This window comes from Salmo salar, chromosome 14 (genome assembly GCF_965601325.2).
Source record: "Salmo salar chromosome 14, fSalSal1, whole genome shotgun sequence".
Classification (NCBI taxonomy): Eukaryota; Metazoa; Chordata; class Actinopteri; order Salmoniformes; family Salmonidae; genus Salmo; species Salmo salar.
This window is the reverse complement of record NC_138304.1, coordinates 22011882-22030731: the sequence shown is the minus strand read 5'-3', so window position 1 is coordinate 22030731 and position 18850 is coordinate 22011882. Positions and strand designations below refer to the sequence as shown.

Genomic DNA, 18850 nt, shown 5'->3' with positions numbered 1-18850 from the left:
ACACTCTGATTTTCCTCTCCTGCTATAGCTGGTTGTTAGCTGTCTGGGGTTTGACACCCGAGTCACCATCCTGGGTCACGTTCAGAGAGGAGGAACCCCCTCTGCCTTCGACAGGATCCTAGTGAGTGGTACATCCACATACCAATTTTACATAATTAAAAGGCACTTACAGATTCAGTATTGCTTGCCAAATGGCACCCTATTCCCTATATAGTGCGCTATAGCCATCTGTGCTGCTGCTTGTCTAATAGCTGGATAATATCCCTGGTTTGTTTGTTTTGTTTAGTGACCATGAGGCAGGCAAAGTTTCAGAGTGGTCATCATAATTTAATGAGCATGTCATGTCATACTATTAAGCAATTTCTAACTTGAACTTGAGGTTACAGCATTTTCCCAGTGTCCCAAGTCACTATTACAATACAGTGTAACCTTTGACCTGTCTGTCCAGGCCAGTCGTATGGGAGTGGAGGCGGTCCTGGCCCTGCTGGAGGCGTCAGACAGTACCCCGGCCTGTGTGGTGTCTCTGTGTGGGAACCAGGCTGTCCGTCTGCCCCTCATGGAGTGTGTTCAGATGGTAAGTGCTGTTGGCCTGCCACATACACTGTGTGTTCAAGATTGCTTTACTCAACTGTAAATGAAGCACACATATGGAGTGATAGCCTACCCCATTATTTAGCGGTGTGTTTTTATGTTGTACACTCCCAAGTACTTCTACCTACAGTATACATTATAGATATATTATGAATAAAGATAATTGGTAGGCTGTTGATTAGAGACAAATTACCATTCGTCGTTATTTTCTCAATAGACACAAGATGTCCAGAAATCCATGGACGAGAAGAATTTTGAGGAAGCCGTGAGACTGCGTGGGAGGTACATTATCTGACTCTGTGTATATAGGACATTTCTTTGGTAAAATAAACATAAATCTTTGTATTTGGAAGCTTCATTGAATTGTGATTGATTTTCCACTGGCCTTTAAAAGCTTATGCAACTCAGTAATGGAGGCTTCTGGAGAATGGTAGAGGGATGAATAACAGTATGTTTCATTAATATTTTGCAGGAGTTTCGAAAACAACCTGAACACCTACAAACTCCTCTCTTACCACAAAGCAGACTCTGAACTCCCAAATGTAAGTAACCTCAGATAACCCAAGATAAAATGAATAATGTACATACACAAAGTAACTGTGACATTCATATTTATTTCCTCCTAACGTTTGTGTCATTCCAGCATTTCTCAGATTTGCGCGTTAGGATCAGGTACTTCCTATTGAGGTGCATTGTGGGTCATGTGGAGGTCTTTTTGTGACAGTAACAGTGTTTGTTGAATTGCTTCTGTCTTTAGGGGATAGGAGGAGGATGAGCCCCCGTATAATGTATGTACTATACTGTAGCCTACTATACTATAATAGTTCTAGCTCAGTGCTCCTAAGTGCCAACTATTAGTTGCAACTATATCTATTTTTAATTATTATAAAAAAATGTAACCTTTTTCTCCCCAATTTTGTGGTATCCAATTGGTAGTTACAGTCTTGTCTCATCACTGCAACTCCTGTACGGACTTGGGAGAGGCGCAGGTCGAGAGCCGTGCGTCCTCCGAAACACAAACCAACCAATGCCCACTTAATCCGGAAGCCAGCCACACCAATGTATTGGAGGAAACACCATACACCTGGCGACCATGTCAGCGTGCAGTGCGCCTGGCCCGCCACAGGAGTCGCTAGTGCGCAATGGTACAAGGACATCCCTGCCGGCCAAACCCTCCAATAACCCAGACGATGCCTGGCCAATTGTGCGCCGCCCCATGGGTCTCCTAGTCGCGGCCGGCGGAGACAGAGCCTGGACTTGAACCCAGAATCTCTAGTGGCACAGCTAGCACTACGATGTAGTGCCTTAGACCACTGCGCCAAGTTGCAACTATAGCTATACCTTGTCAAATATCAGTCTCAACGTCAACAATGAAGAGGCTGGCAGCTTCATTAAATAGTACCCGCAAAACACCAGTCTCAACGTCAACAGTGAAAAGGCGACTCCGGGATGCTGGCCTTCTAGGCATAGTTCCTCTGTCCAGTGTCTGTTCTTTTGCCCATCTTAATCTTTTCTTTTTATTGTCCAGTCTGAGATATGGCTTTTTCTTTGCAACTCTGTCTAGAAGGCCAGCATCCCAGAGTCGCCTTTTCACTGTTGACATTGAGACTGGTGTTTTGCGGGTACTATTTAATGAAGCTGCCAGTTGAGGATGTGTGAGGCATCTGTTTCTCATTTTAGACACTCTAATGTACTTGTCCTCCTGCTCAGTAGTGTACCGGGGCCTCCCACTCCTCTTTCTATTCTGGTTAGAGCCAGTTTGCGCTGTTCTGTGAAGGGAGTAGTACACAGCTTTGTATGAGACCTTCAGTTTCTTGGCAATTTCTCGCATGGAATAGGCTTCATTTCTCAGAACAAGAATAGACTGACGAGTTTCAGAAGAAAGTTCTTTGTTTCTGGCCATTTTGAGCCTGTAATCGAACCCACAAAATGCTGATGCTCCAGATACTCAACTAGTCTAAAGAAGGCCAGTTTTATTGCTTCTTTAATCAGAATAACAGTTTTCTGCTGTGCTAACATAATTGCAAAAGGGTTTTCTAATGATCAATTAGCCTTTAAAGTGATGAACTTGGACTAGCTAACACAACGTGCCATTGGAACACAGGAGTGATGGTTGCTAATAATGGGCCTCTGTACCCCTATGTAGATATTCCACTAAAAAGCAGACGTTTCCAGCTACAATAGTAATTTACAACATTAACAATGTCTACACTGTTTTTCTGATCAATTTGATGTTATTTTTATGGACAAAAAATGTGCTTTTCTTTCAAAAACAAGGACATTTCTAAGTGAACCCAAACTTTTGAACGGTACTGTAAGTGATTACAACGCTTATGAGGTCACTCATTATACGTGGGGTCTATCTGTCCATGATCTTACTGTGATCATGTGATTGACAGCTAAAGAATGTCCCTAAGCTCAGAGCCAGTGGTCTATGTGAATGAAGTACAACAGCCTATAAAGATGTAACATCTTGGAGCCATAGCATGAGGCCTTGTTAGAGATGATCAATGCATGCTGCTCCATTCTCCACAGAGACAACAGCTTTGCCAAGCCTTTACAGCATTTCTCCTGAACATCAAGCACTATGTGCTTCTATATTGTATACAGAGGGATCTGCTGTTGATATGTGTGTCAACGGCTTGGAGTTGGGGCCAATTCTATTTCAAGAATTGGATAAGTGCCATTTATCTTCAATGAGTGTTTTGACATGAACTGAATTGAAACAGAATTGACGCCATCCTTGCTGTCTAAAAGTGTGTGTGTCTGCGCATGTGCGTGTGTGTGTGTGCTCGTGTGTGTGACGGTTGTGCTGTGCTGTTGATCCTCAGAGCTCCTTCAACGTGGCTGTGCTGAACGTGGGCGCCCCTGCGGCGGGCATGAACGCAGCTGTCCGCTCGGCCGTCAGGGTGGGCATCAAAGAGGGGCACAAGATGTTTGCCGTTAATGACGGCTTCGAGGGATTCTACAAGGGACAGGTACTGGAGTTAAGACATAAATCTGTTTTGTTTACCTTGTTGTCATTTCATTCTTGCCCAATGAGGATTATTGTCCCTTATCACGCCCCTATGACACCTACGTCCTGTTATTGTTAGTAGCGTCTCACTGCCACATGATCAACAGATCAACGTGATAAAACATTAAACACATTTTGACCGTATTTGTCCCCTAGTATTGTTTACACCATAGAAATAGTTCTGTTGTTTACACCATATCTTAAAATCTAGCAAAACCAGAATACTTCTGCATATCTGATCAAAAGATATCAGACAGTGTTGGCTGTGATGAAAACATGACAGCTAAAACAGGTAAGCTATAGGTTATAGTGACCTTGTTGACTGGCTCTGCAGAGTAGAACAATAGCTGGCTACTTTAATGCACTTTTCAAACCAAGATGTTTTGCCGCCAACTTTAGCATGCTGCCAACTTTTTTCTATATTTTCTTTATATCTGAAAGGTGTTGCCGGCAACAAAGCCTGTACTTTTATTTCCGCCGACCGACCTAGTCATGGTTGAGGTATTATTTAACCTGATATGGTATAGGGGGCAGTATTTTCGATTTCGGATGAAAAGCGTGCCCAGAGTAAACGGCCTAATACTCGGGCCCAGAGTCAAATATTTGCATATTATTAGTAGATTTGGATAGAAAACACTCTGAAGTTTCTAAAACTGTTGTCTGTGAGTATAACAGAACTCATATGGCAGGCAGAAACCTGAGAAAAATCCAACCAGGAAGTGTGGAAATCTGAGAATTGTAGTTCTTCTTTTGAATCCCTATCGAAACAACAGTGTCTGTGGGGTCACGTTGCACTTCCTAAGGCTGTCAACAGCCTTCAGAAAGTTTTTCCATCATTCCCCTGTTACTGGGCAGAGAATAGTAGCTCAGTCAATGAGTGGACTGCCTGGGACCAGTGAGTTGTTTACTGCGCAGGCACGTTTGGCGCGCCCCTCCTTCTTTTTCTCCTGGAATGAATACGCTATTGTCCGGTTGGAATATTATCGCATTTTTACATAAAAAATACCCTAAAGATTGATTGTAAACAACGTTTGACATGTTTCTATGAACGGTAATGGAACTATTTGACTTTTCGTCTCTGGTACTGCGCTCGCGCGTTATGCCTTTGGATAGTGATCTGAACGCACGAACAAAACGGAGGTATTTGGACATAAATATGGAGTATTTCGAACAAAAAAAACATTTCTTGTGGAAGTAGGAGTCCTCGGAGTGCATTCTGACGAAGATCAGCAAAGGTAAGAGAATATTTACAATACTAATTCAGAGTTTTGTTGATGCCAGAACTTGGCGGGTAGCTGTATAGCTTGCTTCGATGGCTGAGCTATGTACTCAGAATATTGAACAATGTGCTTTCTCCGTAAAGTTATTTTGAAATCTGACAAAGCGGTTGCGTCAAGGAGTAGTGTATCTATAATTCTTTCAATAACTGTTGTAAATTTTATCAACGTTTATGATGAGCATTTTTGTAAATTGATGTGCACATTCACCGGGAGTTTTGGTGGGAATACATTTTCTGAACATCACGCGCCAATGTAAAATGCTGTTTTTGGATATAAATATGAACTTTATCGAACAAAACATACATGTATTGTATAACATGAAGTCCTATGAGTGCCTTCTGATGAAGATCATCAAAGGTTAGTGAATATTTTAGCTGTACTTTTGGTTTTTATGATGCATGTCTTTGCTTGGAAAATGGCTGTGTGGATTTTCTTGTGAAGTTTATGTCCTAACATAATCTAATTTTATGCTTTCGTCGTAAAGCCTTTTTGAAATCGGACAATGTGGTTAGATTAATGAGAGTCTTATCTTTAAAATGGTGTAAAATTGTTTGAGAAAATGAAATTAGGAGATTTTTGCTGTTTTGTATTTTGCGCCATGCTATTTCACTGGCTGTTGAATAGTGTGGGACGGTCACGTCCCACCTAGCCCAGAGAAGTTAAAAGTCTCGCCAACCCCTCTGTATAAATGTCCCCTTTCATCTTACTGGCTTTGTCATTATGAAAAAGTATAAACACAAAAACGACTGTCTGCATGACATCGCAGCAGCCTGGTCCAAATAGCAACATTACCTGCTCAATTATTTTTACACCAAAAAACCCATCGGTTTAAACGTTTATTTAGGATATGTAGCTATTAAATCTAGCAAGCCAGGGAACTAAAAGCAAACTTTCTAGACAATGTTTTGGTTTGTTGCTAACGTTAGCTTGTTAGCTAGCTATCTAGCTGACTAGCCAGCTCATATAATTAAGAGAACATATCTAACAATGTTTTGAGTTCAACTGTAGCCAACTTTTTATTCACCATAACAGGAAAATTAACACATTACAAAGTAATTATTTACAAATTATTTACAAGTGTGGCGTGCTGCTAACTTATTGTTGTGAATGTGAAGAAATAGAACCACTTGCAGCTGTCACTCATGTTACCATGACTACTGTTGCAACAACAGGGTCTAGGAGCTAGGGTCAAAGTTAAATGTCTCTTGCTCCTTGCCGGCTAAAGCAATGGCGATATAAAAGGGGAATGCCGACAAGAAAGAGGTAGAAATAGTTGTTTGAAATGGGATCATAGAAACATTGCCCAATTGTTTTTACAGGCAACATACCGTCAATCCTATGTGAAAGGCCTTCCCTGTGGCTCAGTTGGTAGAGCATGGTGTGTGCAACGCCAGGGTTGTGGGTTCGATTCCCACGGGGGGCCAGTACAAAAAAATAAAATGTATGAAATGTATGCATTCACTACTGTAAGTCGCTCTGGATAAGAGCGTCTGCTAAATGACTAAAATGTAAATGAAAGCAGTATAAGTCACCTATACCCCTGTGCCCATGACGCTGGCACAGACAGTGTTTTACAGATACGACTTGTAATGGGGAGATAAACAGCTTACAGTAAGCCATTTACTCTCACCCTCATCCCTTCTCCCTTATGCAGGCCTCTCTCTCACCCCTTTTCCCTTATACAGGCCTTTCTCTCACCCCTACTCTTACCCCGTCTATCCTAATTCAGGCCTTTCTCATCCCAGGTTCCCAGGCCTCTAACCCAGTTCCCAGGCCTCTCACCCCCACTTTCTTAGCCTCACCCCCACTGCCTTTCTCTGTCACTCTCTCACCCAAATCTCACGCCCTCGCCCAGGCCACACAACACTGCCTGGGCCAGTCTTTGTTTCGAAACCCTGGACACTCAACTGGAGGAAAGCATGAAGGCAGGGATAAGTGACTGAAAAGCATTGGCTGCTCATCCAGACATTGTCTAATGCCACTGTACCTCGGCCAACACTGGGGGATGAGTAAGATGTGGGTAGAGTGCTGTTGGTAGATTATAGCCTGTGTGCTACAGTACAGACAAGCCGTCAGCTCAGCAACACCATAGTGCCCTCAAACCCCTCCAAGCACATCACTAAGCTAAGGACCCTGGGACTAAACACCTCCCTCTGCAACTGGACTTCCTGACGGGCCGCCCCCAGATGGTAAGGGTAGGCAACAACACATCTGCCACGTTGATCCTCAACACGGGGGCTCCTCAGGGGTGCGTGCTCAGTACAATCCTGTACTCCCTGTTCACCCATGACTGCGTGGCCATGCACGACTCCAACACCATCATTAAGTTTGCCGACGACACAACAGTAGTAGGCCTGATCACCAACAACGACGAGACAGCCTATAGGCAGGAGGTCAGAGAACTGGCAGTGTCGTGCCAGGGCAACAACCTCTCCCTCAACGTGAGCAAGACAAAGGAGCTGATCGTGGACTACAGGAAAAGGAGGGCCGAACACGCCCCCATTCACATCGACAGGGCTGTAGTGGAGCGGGTCGAAAGCTTCAAGTTCCTTGGTGTCCACATCTCTAGCAAACTATCATGTTCCAAACACACCAAGATAGTCGTGAAGAGGGCACGACAACGCCTATTCGACAACGCCTAAAAATTGTCAAAGACTCCACCCACCCAAGTCATAGACTGTTCTCTCTGCTACCGCACGGCAAGCAGTACCGGAGCGCCGAGTCTAGGTCCAAAAGGCTCCTTAAAAGCTTCTAACCCCAAGCAATATATCTGCTAAACAGTTAATCAAATGGCCACCCAGACTATTTGCATTGACCCCCTTTTACGCTGCTGCTACTCACTGTTTATTAATCACTTTACCCCTTCCTACATGTACATATTACCTCAATTATCTCTACTAACCGGTACCCCCACATATTGACTCGGTACCCGTACTCCTTGTATGTAGCCTCGTTATTGTTATTTTATTGTGTAACTTTTTTTTTTTTTTACTTTACTTTAGTTTATTATTATTACATTTTTTTATTTGTGCAAATTATTTCTTACTTACTTTAAAAACAACTCTGCATTGTTGGTTAAGGGCTTGTAAGTAAGTATTTCACCTGTTGTATTTAACACATGTGACAATTTGGGGGGGGGGGGGTATTGTAATACAAAGCAAGATAAATGTTGATTGCAAATCTGATGTGCTTGATTGCTTTTTAGAATGTAATTCATTCGTTTAGTGTAAATGCTACTGTTTTGTGTCCCCTTGAAATGAACATGATGAATGACGATGTTCGCATTTAGCACATCTTTTTGGAGACTACACAGAACACATTTGAAACCTCATCCTCAAACACAGTTTTGTTGTTTTTGTCTCCACACAGATAAAGGAGATTAAATGGGGAGATGTAGCAGGTTGGACCGGCCAAGGGGGGTCCATACTGGGAACAAAGAGGTAGGCTAATGTTTATGCTGTGGGACCTCAATGGCAACCTATTCCCTATATAGTGCACCACTTTTGAACAGGGCCGATAGGGTGCCATTGAAAAGAATCAACACTCACTTGTGTAGATGATCATTGGATTTTCATTTCTAATTTCAGAACCCTTCCAGCGAAGCATCTTGATAAGATTGCTGAACAAATCAGGATACATAACATCAATGCTTTGCTTGTTATCGGTGGATTTGAGGTATGCAGAGCACATAACAGCATCAAATACATTTTATATGTAATATATTTACAAGATTATTACAGAATTATACCACTATTTTGCAGTACCAAATTGTATATTGTACTTTTATAATTTTGAAAAGTTATTAACATTAAGGGTATGAGTAAAACTGGAATCTTACAGTACTTGGGAAACATATACTCTCTTCTCATGCGTCTTTGTATCTTTTTCAGTGTTTCACGCCGTTATATTCATTAATTTCACAATCTAAAGTTACAAAATATTCTCCATTATTTCCTCCTATAATAATTAAGAACATGTTTCTGTATTTTCAAAGAACCCCTTTAGGCTCTCTCCTCCCTGTGTGTCCCTCCCCATCTCTGTGTGAGTTACTGTGTGGTGCTTCCTGTCTGTGTCACACTGTCCGTTGTGATAGGCCCGGCTCCCTCACCCTGGCTCCGCCCACCTTGTCTCGTCTTTACTCATGTCTGTGTCCCAAATGGCACCCTTTTCCCTATACAGTGCACTACACTTGACCAGGGCTCACGGCCCTGGTAAAAAGCCCTCTGGGCCCTGGTCAAAAGTAGTGCACTACATAGGGAATAGAGTGCCAGTTTGGGCAAACACATTAACTCCTCGCTCTTAAGCCCTGGCTCTGGCTCTGCCCTGTACTGCAGGCCATCCTGGGAGTCATAGAACTGTCCGCCACCCGGGAGAAATATAATGAGTTCTGCGTCCCCATGGTTATGGTCCCAGCCACGGTCTCCAACAATATACTGGGCAATACTGGGCTCTGACCTCAGCATTGGCGCAGACACAGCCTTAAATGCTATTACTTATCTAAGTGTGGCTGGGGATCAGAGGTCGCGAGGTCAGATGTGTTTAGAATACCTACCAGCCAATCAGAATAAAGAACTTCAATGATTGCAGCTTGGGGAGTTGCGTGTACCAGCATCACAACAGGCGAAACATAACTAGGTCTAACCCAAAGGCACCATGCTGATTTGTGTTAACCTAGGTATGCATGTGCTCCTATATCGTCTGAAGGAAAATAGTTAGGTAGAGTTTAAAAAGCCTTAGAAGAGAATAATAAACACAATGAAATAGCAAGAAAAGGTATGACAACTAATCTTCTGATCAGCTGCAAACAATGTCTAAATTAGAAACAGCAAGCAGTTACAAAACAGTGTTTTCATTCAAGCTCAACCCATGCAGAGGTAAAGTAGTATATGATTAGGGGCCGGTTTCCCGGACACAGTTTAAGCCTTGTCGTAGACTAAAAAGCACTTTCAATGGAGATTCTCCTTATGTTTTTTTTAGTCCAGAACTAGGCTTAATCTGTGTCTGGTAACTGTCCCTGTAAGTCTAGGTCTTTCAGTCTGAGGCTTCTGTTGTTGCTGGTAAATATCACAATGAAAATCACAGGTAAGTGATAGATACTGGCATGAAGTGACGTCAGTGGCATGTTTTTGACCCAAGGGCGAGCGTTGTTCTGCCTGCAGCTGCACCTTTCTATGATTGTTTACTAAACACAATGAGTTGACTTGTCCCTGGTCTGGTTTAACACAACAGTTCCTATCCTGCTATCTCTATAACACTCCTATGCTGCTATCTCTACAACACTCCTATCCTGCTATCTCTACAACACTCCTATCCTGTTATACATTTGTCTACAAGCCAGTTGGATGAGGTAGAGGTTTTTAAGGGTAGGGTATTAATGAAGTAGTAGTAGTGGTAACATTTAGATGTTGTCTTTAACCAATATTTTTACTTTCACCAATCTAGTTGATTTGAATTCCATCATCAACCAAAACTAGATTTTCACTAAGCATCTGAAAAGCATTTGAATAGTCACTATACTGTATTGGAGAAGGAAGTGAATTCACTTAAGTAACCTACTTGTTGTGAACAAACACAGTATCTTATTTTGTGTATACTGAGAATCTATTGCTAATAGTGAAAAATGGAGATTGAATGTGCCATAGAACAGTATTAGACTATCTAATTGTTGTCTTGAACCAGGCCAGACCTCCATCTTGTTTTGAACACTGTCTGCATCGGTAGTGGACCTCACGAATAACAGCCAGCATTTTTCCACTCGCGTACAAACATTCCCTCACGTCATGAGGCCAAGTGCAGTGTCGCCAGGCTGCATCGTGACAGACTGAGTCTACTGTTGTTTCCACATCAACACTTCTGTCTGTCTGCCAGCCAGGGTGACCAACCAACCCCGCCCTTTTCTTCTTTACTAATGGGATGCCCAGCTAACCCCCCTATCACACGGAGATAGCCACCCTCAGGATACACACACAGATACTACATTTTCTAGATCAGACCCTAGCAAGGTAACAGGAGGTTCTGCCTCCCAAATGAGAGCCTATTCCTTTTCTAGTGCACTACTTTTGACCAGAGTCCCATGACCCCAATAGTGCACTGCATAGAGAATAGGGTGCCATTTGAGACAACGCCCATAGTCGGGGTAAAATGAAGTAGGGTCTCTCTTTGAGTCTGAGAGTGCCCCCCCTAGTGGTCTAACACGTTTGTGCCGCACCATCTCCAGGCGTTTGAGTGTCTGCTGCAGCTCTATGAGGCCCGGACCAGCCATGAGGACTTTTGCATCCCGATGTGTGTGCTGCCTGCCACCATTAGTAACAATGTGCCTGGTACTGATCTGAGTATCGGGGCAGACACTTCCCTCAATGCCATTGTGGAGGTAAGGTAGAACTCACATAGTCTGGCCCCAGATCTGTTTGTGCTCTTGCCAACTCTATTGCTGTCATTGTCAAGACAAGCGTGACAAGGAGTGACAGGGAGTTGGCATGATAGCACAAACAGACTGGCACTCAGGCAAGAACTCACAGCTTTCAACAGGGGTGAAATTATACCGTACTATTAAAGTTATTATACGGTACTATCTACAAGTATACTTATGAGCATTGTATTAGCTAAAATACAAAAACAAAAATAGTTTAGTCAAGAATTCTCTTATTGGACAGACCCTTGTTGACATTGTGGAAAAGAAGAATGCACAAATGTACTTGGGAATATAGACTGACAACAGACATAGACATTTCTCTCCCACATTTAAACAGACTTACACAAGCACACTGTACACAAACCCATTTCTGTGCACTTACAACATGCATACATTACTAGTTAGAATTACTCTTACCTTACTGACTGTTTTCTGCTTTAGTGTTATGGAAGAATTCTTTATCAGACTCTGCATCCTGGTAAATCTTGCAATACTGTTTGTATTTTACAATCGTATCATATTGTGACATGGAGCATGTTTTTGGGCATTGTGTGAGCATTTGATACCTACTGTATAGACAGCATTTTTGTATGTACCTACTACCTAACAAAATAACATTGTCTGCAAGCTATTGATAACCTTACAGTGGATGTGTCCCAAATGGCACCCTATTCCATATAGTGCACTACTTTTGACCAGAGCCTTATAGGCCCTGGACAAAAGTAGTGCACTACATAGGGAATAGTGTGCCATTTGGGATGCAACCAGTGTGTCTATTTGATCTGACTATGAGCATCTCTGTGTGTGTGTGTGTGTGTGTGTGTGTGTGTGTGTGTGTGTGTGTGTGTGTGTGTGTGTGTGTGTGTGTGTGTGTGTGTGTGTGTGTGTGTGTGTGTGTGTGTGTGTGTGTGTGTGTGTGTGTGTGTGTGTGTGTGTGTGTCAGACATGTGACCGCATCAAGCAGTCTGCCAGTGGGACCAAGCGGCGTGTGTTCATCATTGAGACCATGGGAGGGTACTGTGGGTACCTGGCCAGTGTCGGAGGGCTGGCTGCGGGGGCTGACACTGTCTACATCTATGAGGAACCCTTCAACATCAGAGACCTCCAGGTGAGGACCATTGTTTTACAAAGGGTTGCAAAATTCCGTCAACTTTCCCAAAGTTGGTTGGAAGATTCTCGAAATCAGGAGGGAATAAACAGGAAATTCGGAAACCTCTAACCATGATTTATGGAAAACCTGGGGAATTTTGGAACCCTAGTTCTACACAGTATACAGTACATTGATACAAATGTAAATGTTTACATCATAGTTAATTCCTCAGTGGATACATGTGCAGCTGTGACAACTTTCTATGTTGAAGCAGTTTTTTTAGTATGGAGAGAAATCTCCATGTGCCTGTCAATGGTTATATTGTCCTATTTATACAGTGCTGTACAGTACAATTAACACTCCAAGGAAAGAGCATCCTTGACAGCAATGTTTGTATTCCCTTTATAGTGCACTACTTTTGAGCTCTTTTGACCCTGGTCATAAGTAGTGCACTGTTAAGGATGGGGTGGCAGGGAGCCTAGTGGTTAGAGTGTTGGGCCAGTAACCGAAAGGTTGCTGGATCAAATCCCTGAGCTGGCAAGGTAAAAATCTGTCTTTCTGCCCCTGAACAAGGCAGTTAACCCACTGTTCCCCGGTAGGCCGTCATTGTAAATAAGAATTTGTTCTTAACTGACTTCCCTAGTTAAATAAAAAAAAGGAAACATGTTTCCTCTTGGGATGCAACAAATTACTGAACATATCAAACTAACTGCACTCTGTCCAGCTGCCAATCAATCTCTCCTCCCTCAGCGCAACGGGGCCTCTATTTTAGGAGTGCTCAGGTGACCCAGATACAGTACGTAGATAAGGCAGTTATTAATAGGTGGAGAGCATCGTTATTCCAGGAGTGTTACGCTCTGATCAAGACACATCACATTGTTATGGTTTCAGGAGGTCTACTCAACATCACTAGAGAGAGTTGTTGATGTGCCAGTTTTTGTTGTCCGAGAGACACATTGCTGTTTTCAGGTACACAACAGTTGTAGAGCCCCTCAGATCATGGAGAAAATGGGATGGACTGAAAAGTGCTGGTAAGAGTTACCATGATAAAGGCTAAGTTACACTGAATAGATCAGCTCAAAGCAGCCCAGCCCTCTAGTCTAGACTAGCTATCTGCTGGTCAGACTGCTGACCAATGACATCAAAATGAAAGTATTATTTAATGCAATGAGTGTTATGGATATGCTACATTGTGAAACGAGGTGATGATGACATTTACCCATGTGTTGCAAAGAGCAAACAAAAGATGGTGTTGATTTTGTGTAATGAGTGGTCTACCATAATGTTCAAGCTGTAGCCTACATTGATTGGAGTGAATGACGACAACTGATCTAAGTGGACAGAAAATCAGTAAGACGTGAGCCACCTCATGGTCACCAGAGCACACTGCAGTACTCTGTCGCTGAGACACAGCAGAGAAATGAGCTTCATTCTGCAGCTCTGAAAGTTCATGTAGGTTAGAGATAAGAGGAGGAATACTCAAGGATACTTCAGACTTCTCACAGCTAATGTGAGGGTTTTCTCACTGCTTCAGTCCAACGTCGAGCACTTGACAGAGAAGATGAAGACGGGGATCCAGAGAGGCTTGGTGCTGAGGTAAGTAAGGCAGAGCTCACGTCCTGCATGATAGCCTGTTAACAAATAAACAGTAAGTTAACAATAAAGGCATATGTATATGTAGCCAGCTATGTATGATAGTCATACTATCTTTATGCCATACTGTATAGGCTATTAATACAAATTGTCTAATAAAACTCTTGTATGTTAAAATATAACCTTTTTGGAATTATTCATCACAATTATGGCCAATTTATATTGTGAACGGGCCCTAATTCTTCCTGTATTGTTGATATTCTATGGAGGCTCTATCAAGGCCACTCATCATTGCTCTGTATAACTGAACTGAGAGGGAAGAGTCCCCCTGTAGTGCAGCAGCATGACAACTGGAACCTTGACATTGTGTGTGCGTGCATGCATGCGTGTGTATGTGACGTGACAGGAATGAGAACTCCAACGAGAACTTCACCACAGATTTCATCTACCAGCTTTACTCTGAGGAGGGGAAAGGAGTGTTTGACTGCAGGAAGAACGTGCTTGGACATATGCAGCAGGTATGGTTAGCTCATTACCCACGCACACGCAGCTGTGTATTCCACATAATATTATTAGCCTACTCTAACCCTAACCCATGAACCTGACCTGAGTAAAACAGATCCATTTTTAAAATGTATTTCCAAAGGGAGGTGCTCCTTCTCCATTTGACAGGAACTTTGGAACGAAGATTGCAGCAAAAGCAATTCAGTGGATTTCAAGAAAGCTAAAGGAGTCCTATAAAGACGGTACTGTACATGTACTGAATGTAGTTCATAAATCCTGTTTTAGTACTAACATGATGTGGCCTCTTTAGTTTCCCTGTTGATGAATTGGCATCCCAAATGGCACCCTATCCCTATATGGTGCACTACTTTTGACAAGGGCCCATAGGGCTCTCTAGTCAAAAGTAGTGCACTATATTTGGAATATGGTGTCATTTGGGACATACATAAATGTGTGCTGACTGTATTCCCTTACCATGCAGGGAAAGTGTTCGCTAACACAGAGGACACGGCCTGTTTGCTGGGGATGCGTCGCAGAACCATGGCCTTCCAACCAGTGGTGCAGCTGAAAGATGAGACAGACTTTGCGTAAGACAACATTTACAGTACCTTCAGGCACAGCACTTACACCTACACACACACACACACACACACACACACACACACACACACACACACACACACACACACACACACACACACACACACACACACACACACACAGACAGACACCCATTTAGGCTTTCAACCAATGACTGCTCTTCAAATGAGAGAGAGATAGTAATTTTTCTGTGTAGACCTCCATAGTAGCACATAATGAGAAGAAAGTACAATTATTTATTCCATATGACTGACCAATCCTACTTCAAATCAAACCTTATTTGTCACAGGTGTAGACCTTACCGTGAAATGCTTACTTACAAGCCCTTAACCAACAGTGCAGATCAAGAAGAGTTAAGAAAATATTGACCAAATAAACTAAAGTAAAAAATTATAAAAAGTAACACAATAAAATAACAATAACGAGGCTATATACAGGGATACCGGTACCGAGTCAATGTGCGGGGGTACAGGTTAGTCGAGGTAATTTGTACATGTAGGTAGGGGTGAAGCGATTGTTCAGCAGTCTTATGGCTTGGGGGTAGAAGCTTTTGGTCCTAGACTTGGCGCTCTGGTACCGCTTGCCGTGCGGTAGCAGAGAAAACAGTCTATTACTTGGGTGAGTGGAGTCTGACAATTTTTGGGTCTTTCCTCTGACACCGCCTAGTATATAGGTCCTGGATGGCAGGAAGCTTGGCCGTGTACTGGGCCGTACGCACTACCCTCTGTAGCGCCTTACAGTCAGATACCGAGCAGTTGCCATACCAGGCGGTGTTGCAACCGATGCTCTAGATGGTGCAGTTGTAGAACTTTTTGAGGATCTGGGGACCCATGCCAAATCTTTTCAGTCTCCTGAGAGGGAAAAGGTGTTGTCGTGCCCTCTTCACGACTGTCTTGGTGTGTTTGGACCATAATAGGTTGTTTGTGATGTGGACACCAAGGAACTTGAACCGCTCGACCCACTCAACTACAGCACCGTTGTAGTCCAACGATCAGCCGCTTACAACTCCTTACAACGTCCACCTGTTCAAACGTACAGTGGCAAATTAAATTGTCTTTATGGTCTCTTTTAGGTCTCTCATACACAGTATGTGTGTGTCTCTTATCATTCTCTCTCTCTGTGTGTGTGTGTGTGTGTGTGTGTGTGTGTGTGTGTGTGTGTGTGTGTGTGTGTGTGTGTGTGTGTGTGTGTGTGTGTGTGTGTGTGTGTGTGTGTGTGTGTGTGTGTGTGTGTGTGTGTGTGTGTGTGTGTATAGCCACAGGATCCCTAAGGAACAGTGGTGGTTGAAGCTTCACCCCCTGATGAAGATCCTGGCTAAGTACAAGACCAGCTACGATGTGTCTGACTCTGGCCAGCTGGAGCCAGTGACCCGGGTCAGGCCCAAGAAGGCAGACTGAACTGACCAGCAGTCTGACCAGCAGATAGCTAGTCTAGACTAGAGGGTTGGGCTGCTTTGAGCTGATCTATTCAGTGTAACTTAGCCTTTATCATGGTAACTCTTACCAGCACTTTTCAGTCCATCCCATTCTCATGTCTCCTCAGAAACTCCACCCTTCATATGCACTTGCACACTTTCTCTTATGGGTTTTACAATGGTGAAAACTGCTTCCAGCCAACACTTATGCTTTTAAATTCATGACTGGGAGTGTGCAAGTGCACACTTCTGGAAAAAGGTGGAGAATCAGGATGTAGCTTGTCAACTCCCATAGGTTATTCTTCCCTCTCTATTTTCTTCTAAAGGGAGAGCTGACTGTGTCTCCCATCACCTACTGTAGGTCTATTCCACTGTGTGTTGTTACTCTATACTTGCACTTTGTATCAAACCTGGGCTGTGTGGCACTTAAAGGGATAGTTCACCCAAATAAAAAAAAGAACAGAGGTTTTTTTACTCTGTAAGCAGTTTGTGGCACTTAAGAGTAGGGTCTGTATTCAATCCGTGTTGCAGAAATTCAGCGTTACAGCGTGATTGAAGTGCAATGTTCCCGCGTTAGCTGCACATGTCGGCTCAGTAGGAAATTACCTTTACATCGCTTCAGCGATACAGATTGAATAGAGCCCTGGGTCATGTTTGTTCTGCTGCTGTATTATGTTGCTTTGTTGAGGATGATGCATTTGTGAAAGCCATTATTATGCAATATATATAGTTCTAATATGTTGACTCACTGTGTGTTTTCTCCAATAAAAGAATACTTGTGAAACCTGAATCGCATCAACACTATACATGAGATCAGAGGAGGGCATGTAAATCTCACAGAATAAAAATGCATGTAGAATTGTGTCTGGTATAGAGATGGAAGTTCAAAGCCTTGTGAAACCGACTGACCGCTGTATTTGTATTTATTATGGATCCCCATTAGCTGCTGCCAAGGCCGCAGCTACTCTTCATGTGGTCCGGCAAAATTAAGGCAGTTATACAATTTACATTCATTACCGAATTCACAACACACTAAGTGTGTGCCCTCAGGCCCATACGCCACTACCACATATCTATAACACAAAATCCATGCGTACGTGTGTGTATAGTGCGGATGTTATCGTGTGTGTATGCATGTGTTTGTGCCTATGTTAGTGTTGCTTCACAGTCCCCGCTGTACCATAAGGTGCAAGCATTGCCAAGAGTGTGCAGAGCTGTCATCAAGGCAAAGGGTGGCTACTTTGAAGAATCTCAAATGTAAAATATATTTTGATTTGTTTAACACTTTTTTGGTTACTACATGATTCTATGTGTTATTTAATAGTTTTAATGTCTTCACTATTATTCTACAAGGCAGAAAATAGTAAAAATAAAGAAAAACCATTGAATGAGTAGGTGTGTCCAAACTTTTGACTGGTACTGTATATCATAAATGACACATTGTTGTTGTATAACATGATCATTTAATGGTCATATTTTATACAAACACTGAACACAAATATCAATGCAACGTGCAACAATTTCAAAAATTTGACTGAGTTACAGTTATAATGAAATCAATCAATTGAAATAAATAAATTAGGCCCTAATCTATGGATTTCACATGATTGGGAACACAGATACGCATCTGTTGGTCAGATTCCAAAAAAAAAAAAAAGTAGGGGCGTGGATCAGAAAACCATTTGCCTCATGCAGCGCGACACGTCTCCTTCACATAGAGTTGATCAGGCTGTTGATTGTGGCCTGAGGAATGTTGTCCCACTCTTGAATGGCTGTGTGAAGTTGCTGGATATTGGCGGGAACTGTTACACACACGCTGTCATACACGTCGATCCAGAGCATACCAAACATGCTTAATGGGTGACATGTCTGGTGAGTATGCAGGCCATGGAAGAACTTGGACAATTTCAGCCTCCAGGAATATTGGGTACAGATCCTTGCGAGATGGGGCCATGCATTATCATGCTGAAAATAGCCCTTGAAAGTGAGCATTTGCCCACTGAAGTCACCGAACTGCAGACAGGTCAAGACCCTGGTGAGGATGACGAGCATGCAGATGAGCTTCCCAGAGATGGTTTCTTACAGTTTGTGCAGAAATACTTTGGTTTTGCAAACACTCAGTTTCATCAGCTGTCTGGGTGGCTGGTCTCAGATCATCCCGCAGGTGAAGAATCCGGATGTGGAGGTCCTGGGCTGGCGTGGTTACACGCGGTCGGCTGTTGTGAGGCCGGTTGGACATACTGCCAAATTCTCTAAAATGACGTTGGAGGCGGTTTATGGAAGAGAAATTTACATTAAATTCTCTGACAACAGCTCAGGTAGACATTCCTGCAGTCAGAATGCCAACTGC

At 43.0% G+C, this 18850-nt stretch overlaps 1 protein-coding gene across 1 annotated transcript in view; it reads left to right on the top strand.

Moving 5' to 3' along the window:
* The window catches only part of LOC106568830 (ATP-dependent 6-phosphofructokinase, platelet type), a 49213-nt gene extending 31923 nt beyond the window's left edge, over positions 1 to 17290 (top strand). Inside the window, exons 9-22 of the mRNA XM_014139531.3 lie at positions 29 to 121; positions 449 to 574; positions 809 to 873; positions 1064 to 1133; positions 3423 to 3569; positions 8257 to 8327; positions 8475 to 8562; positions 11105 to 11257; positions 12243 to 12407; positions 13924 to 13985; positions 14389 to 14500; positions 14629 to 14728; positions 14968 to 15073; positions 16342 to 17290. Coding sequence (XP_013995006.1) covers positions 29 to 121; positions 449 to 574; positions 809 to 873; positions 1064 to 1133; positions 3423 to 3569; positions 8257 to 8327; positions 8475 to 8562; positions 11105 to 11257; positions 12243 to 12407; positions 13924 to 13985; positions 14389 to 14500; positions 14629 to 14728; positions 14968 to 15073; positions 16342 to 16483 — 1500 coding nt within the window. The 3' untranslated portion in view covers positions 16484 to 17290. The remainder of the gene's footprint in view (positions 1 to 28; positions 122 to 448; positions 575 to 808; positions 874 to 1063; positions 1134 to 3422; positions 3570 to 8256; positions 8328 to 8474; positions 8563 to 11104; positions 11258 to 12242; positions 12408 to 13923; positions 13986 to 14388; positions 14501 to 14628; positions 14729 to 14967; positions 15074 to 16341) is intronic.
* The last annotated feature ends 1560 nt before the right edge of the window (positions 17291 to 18850 follow it).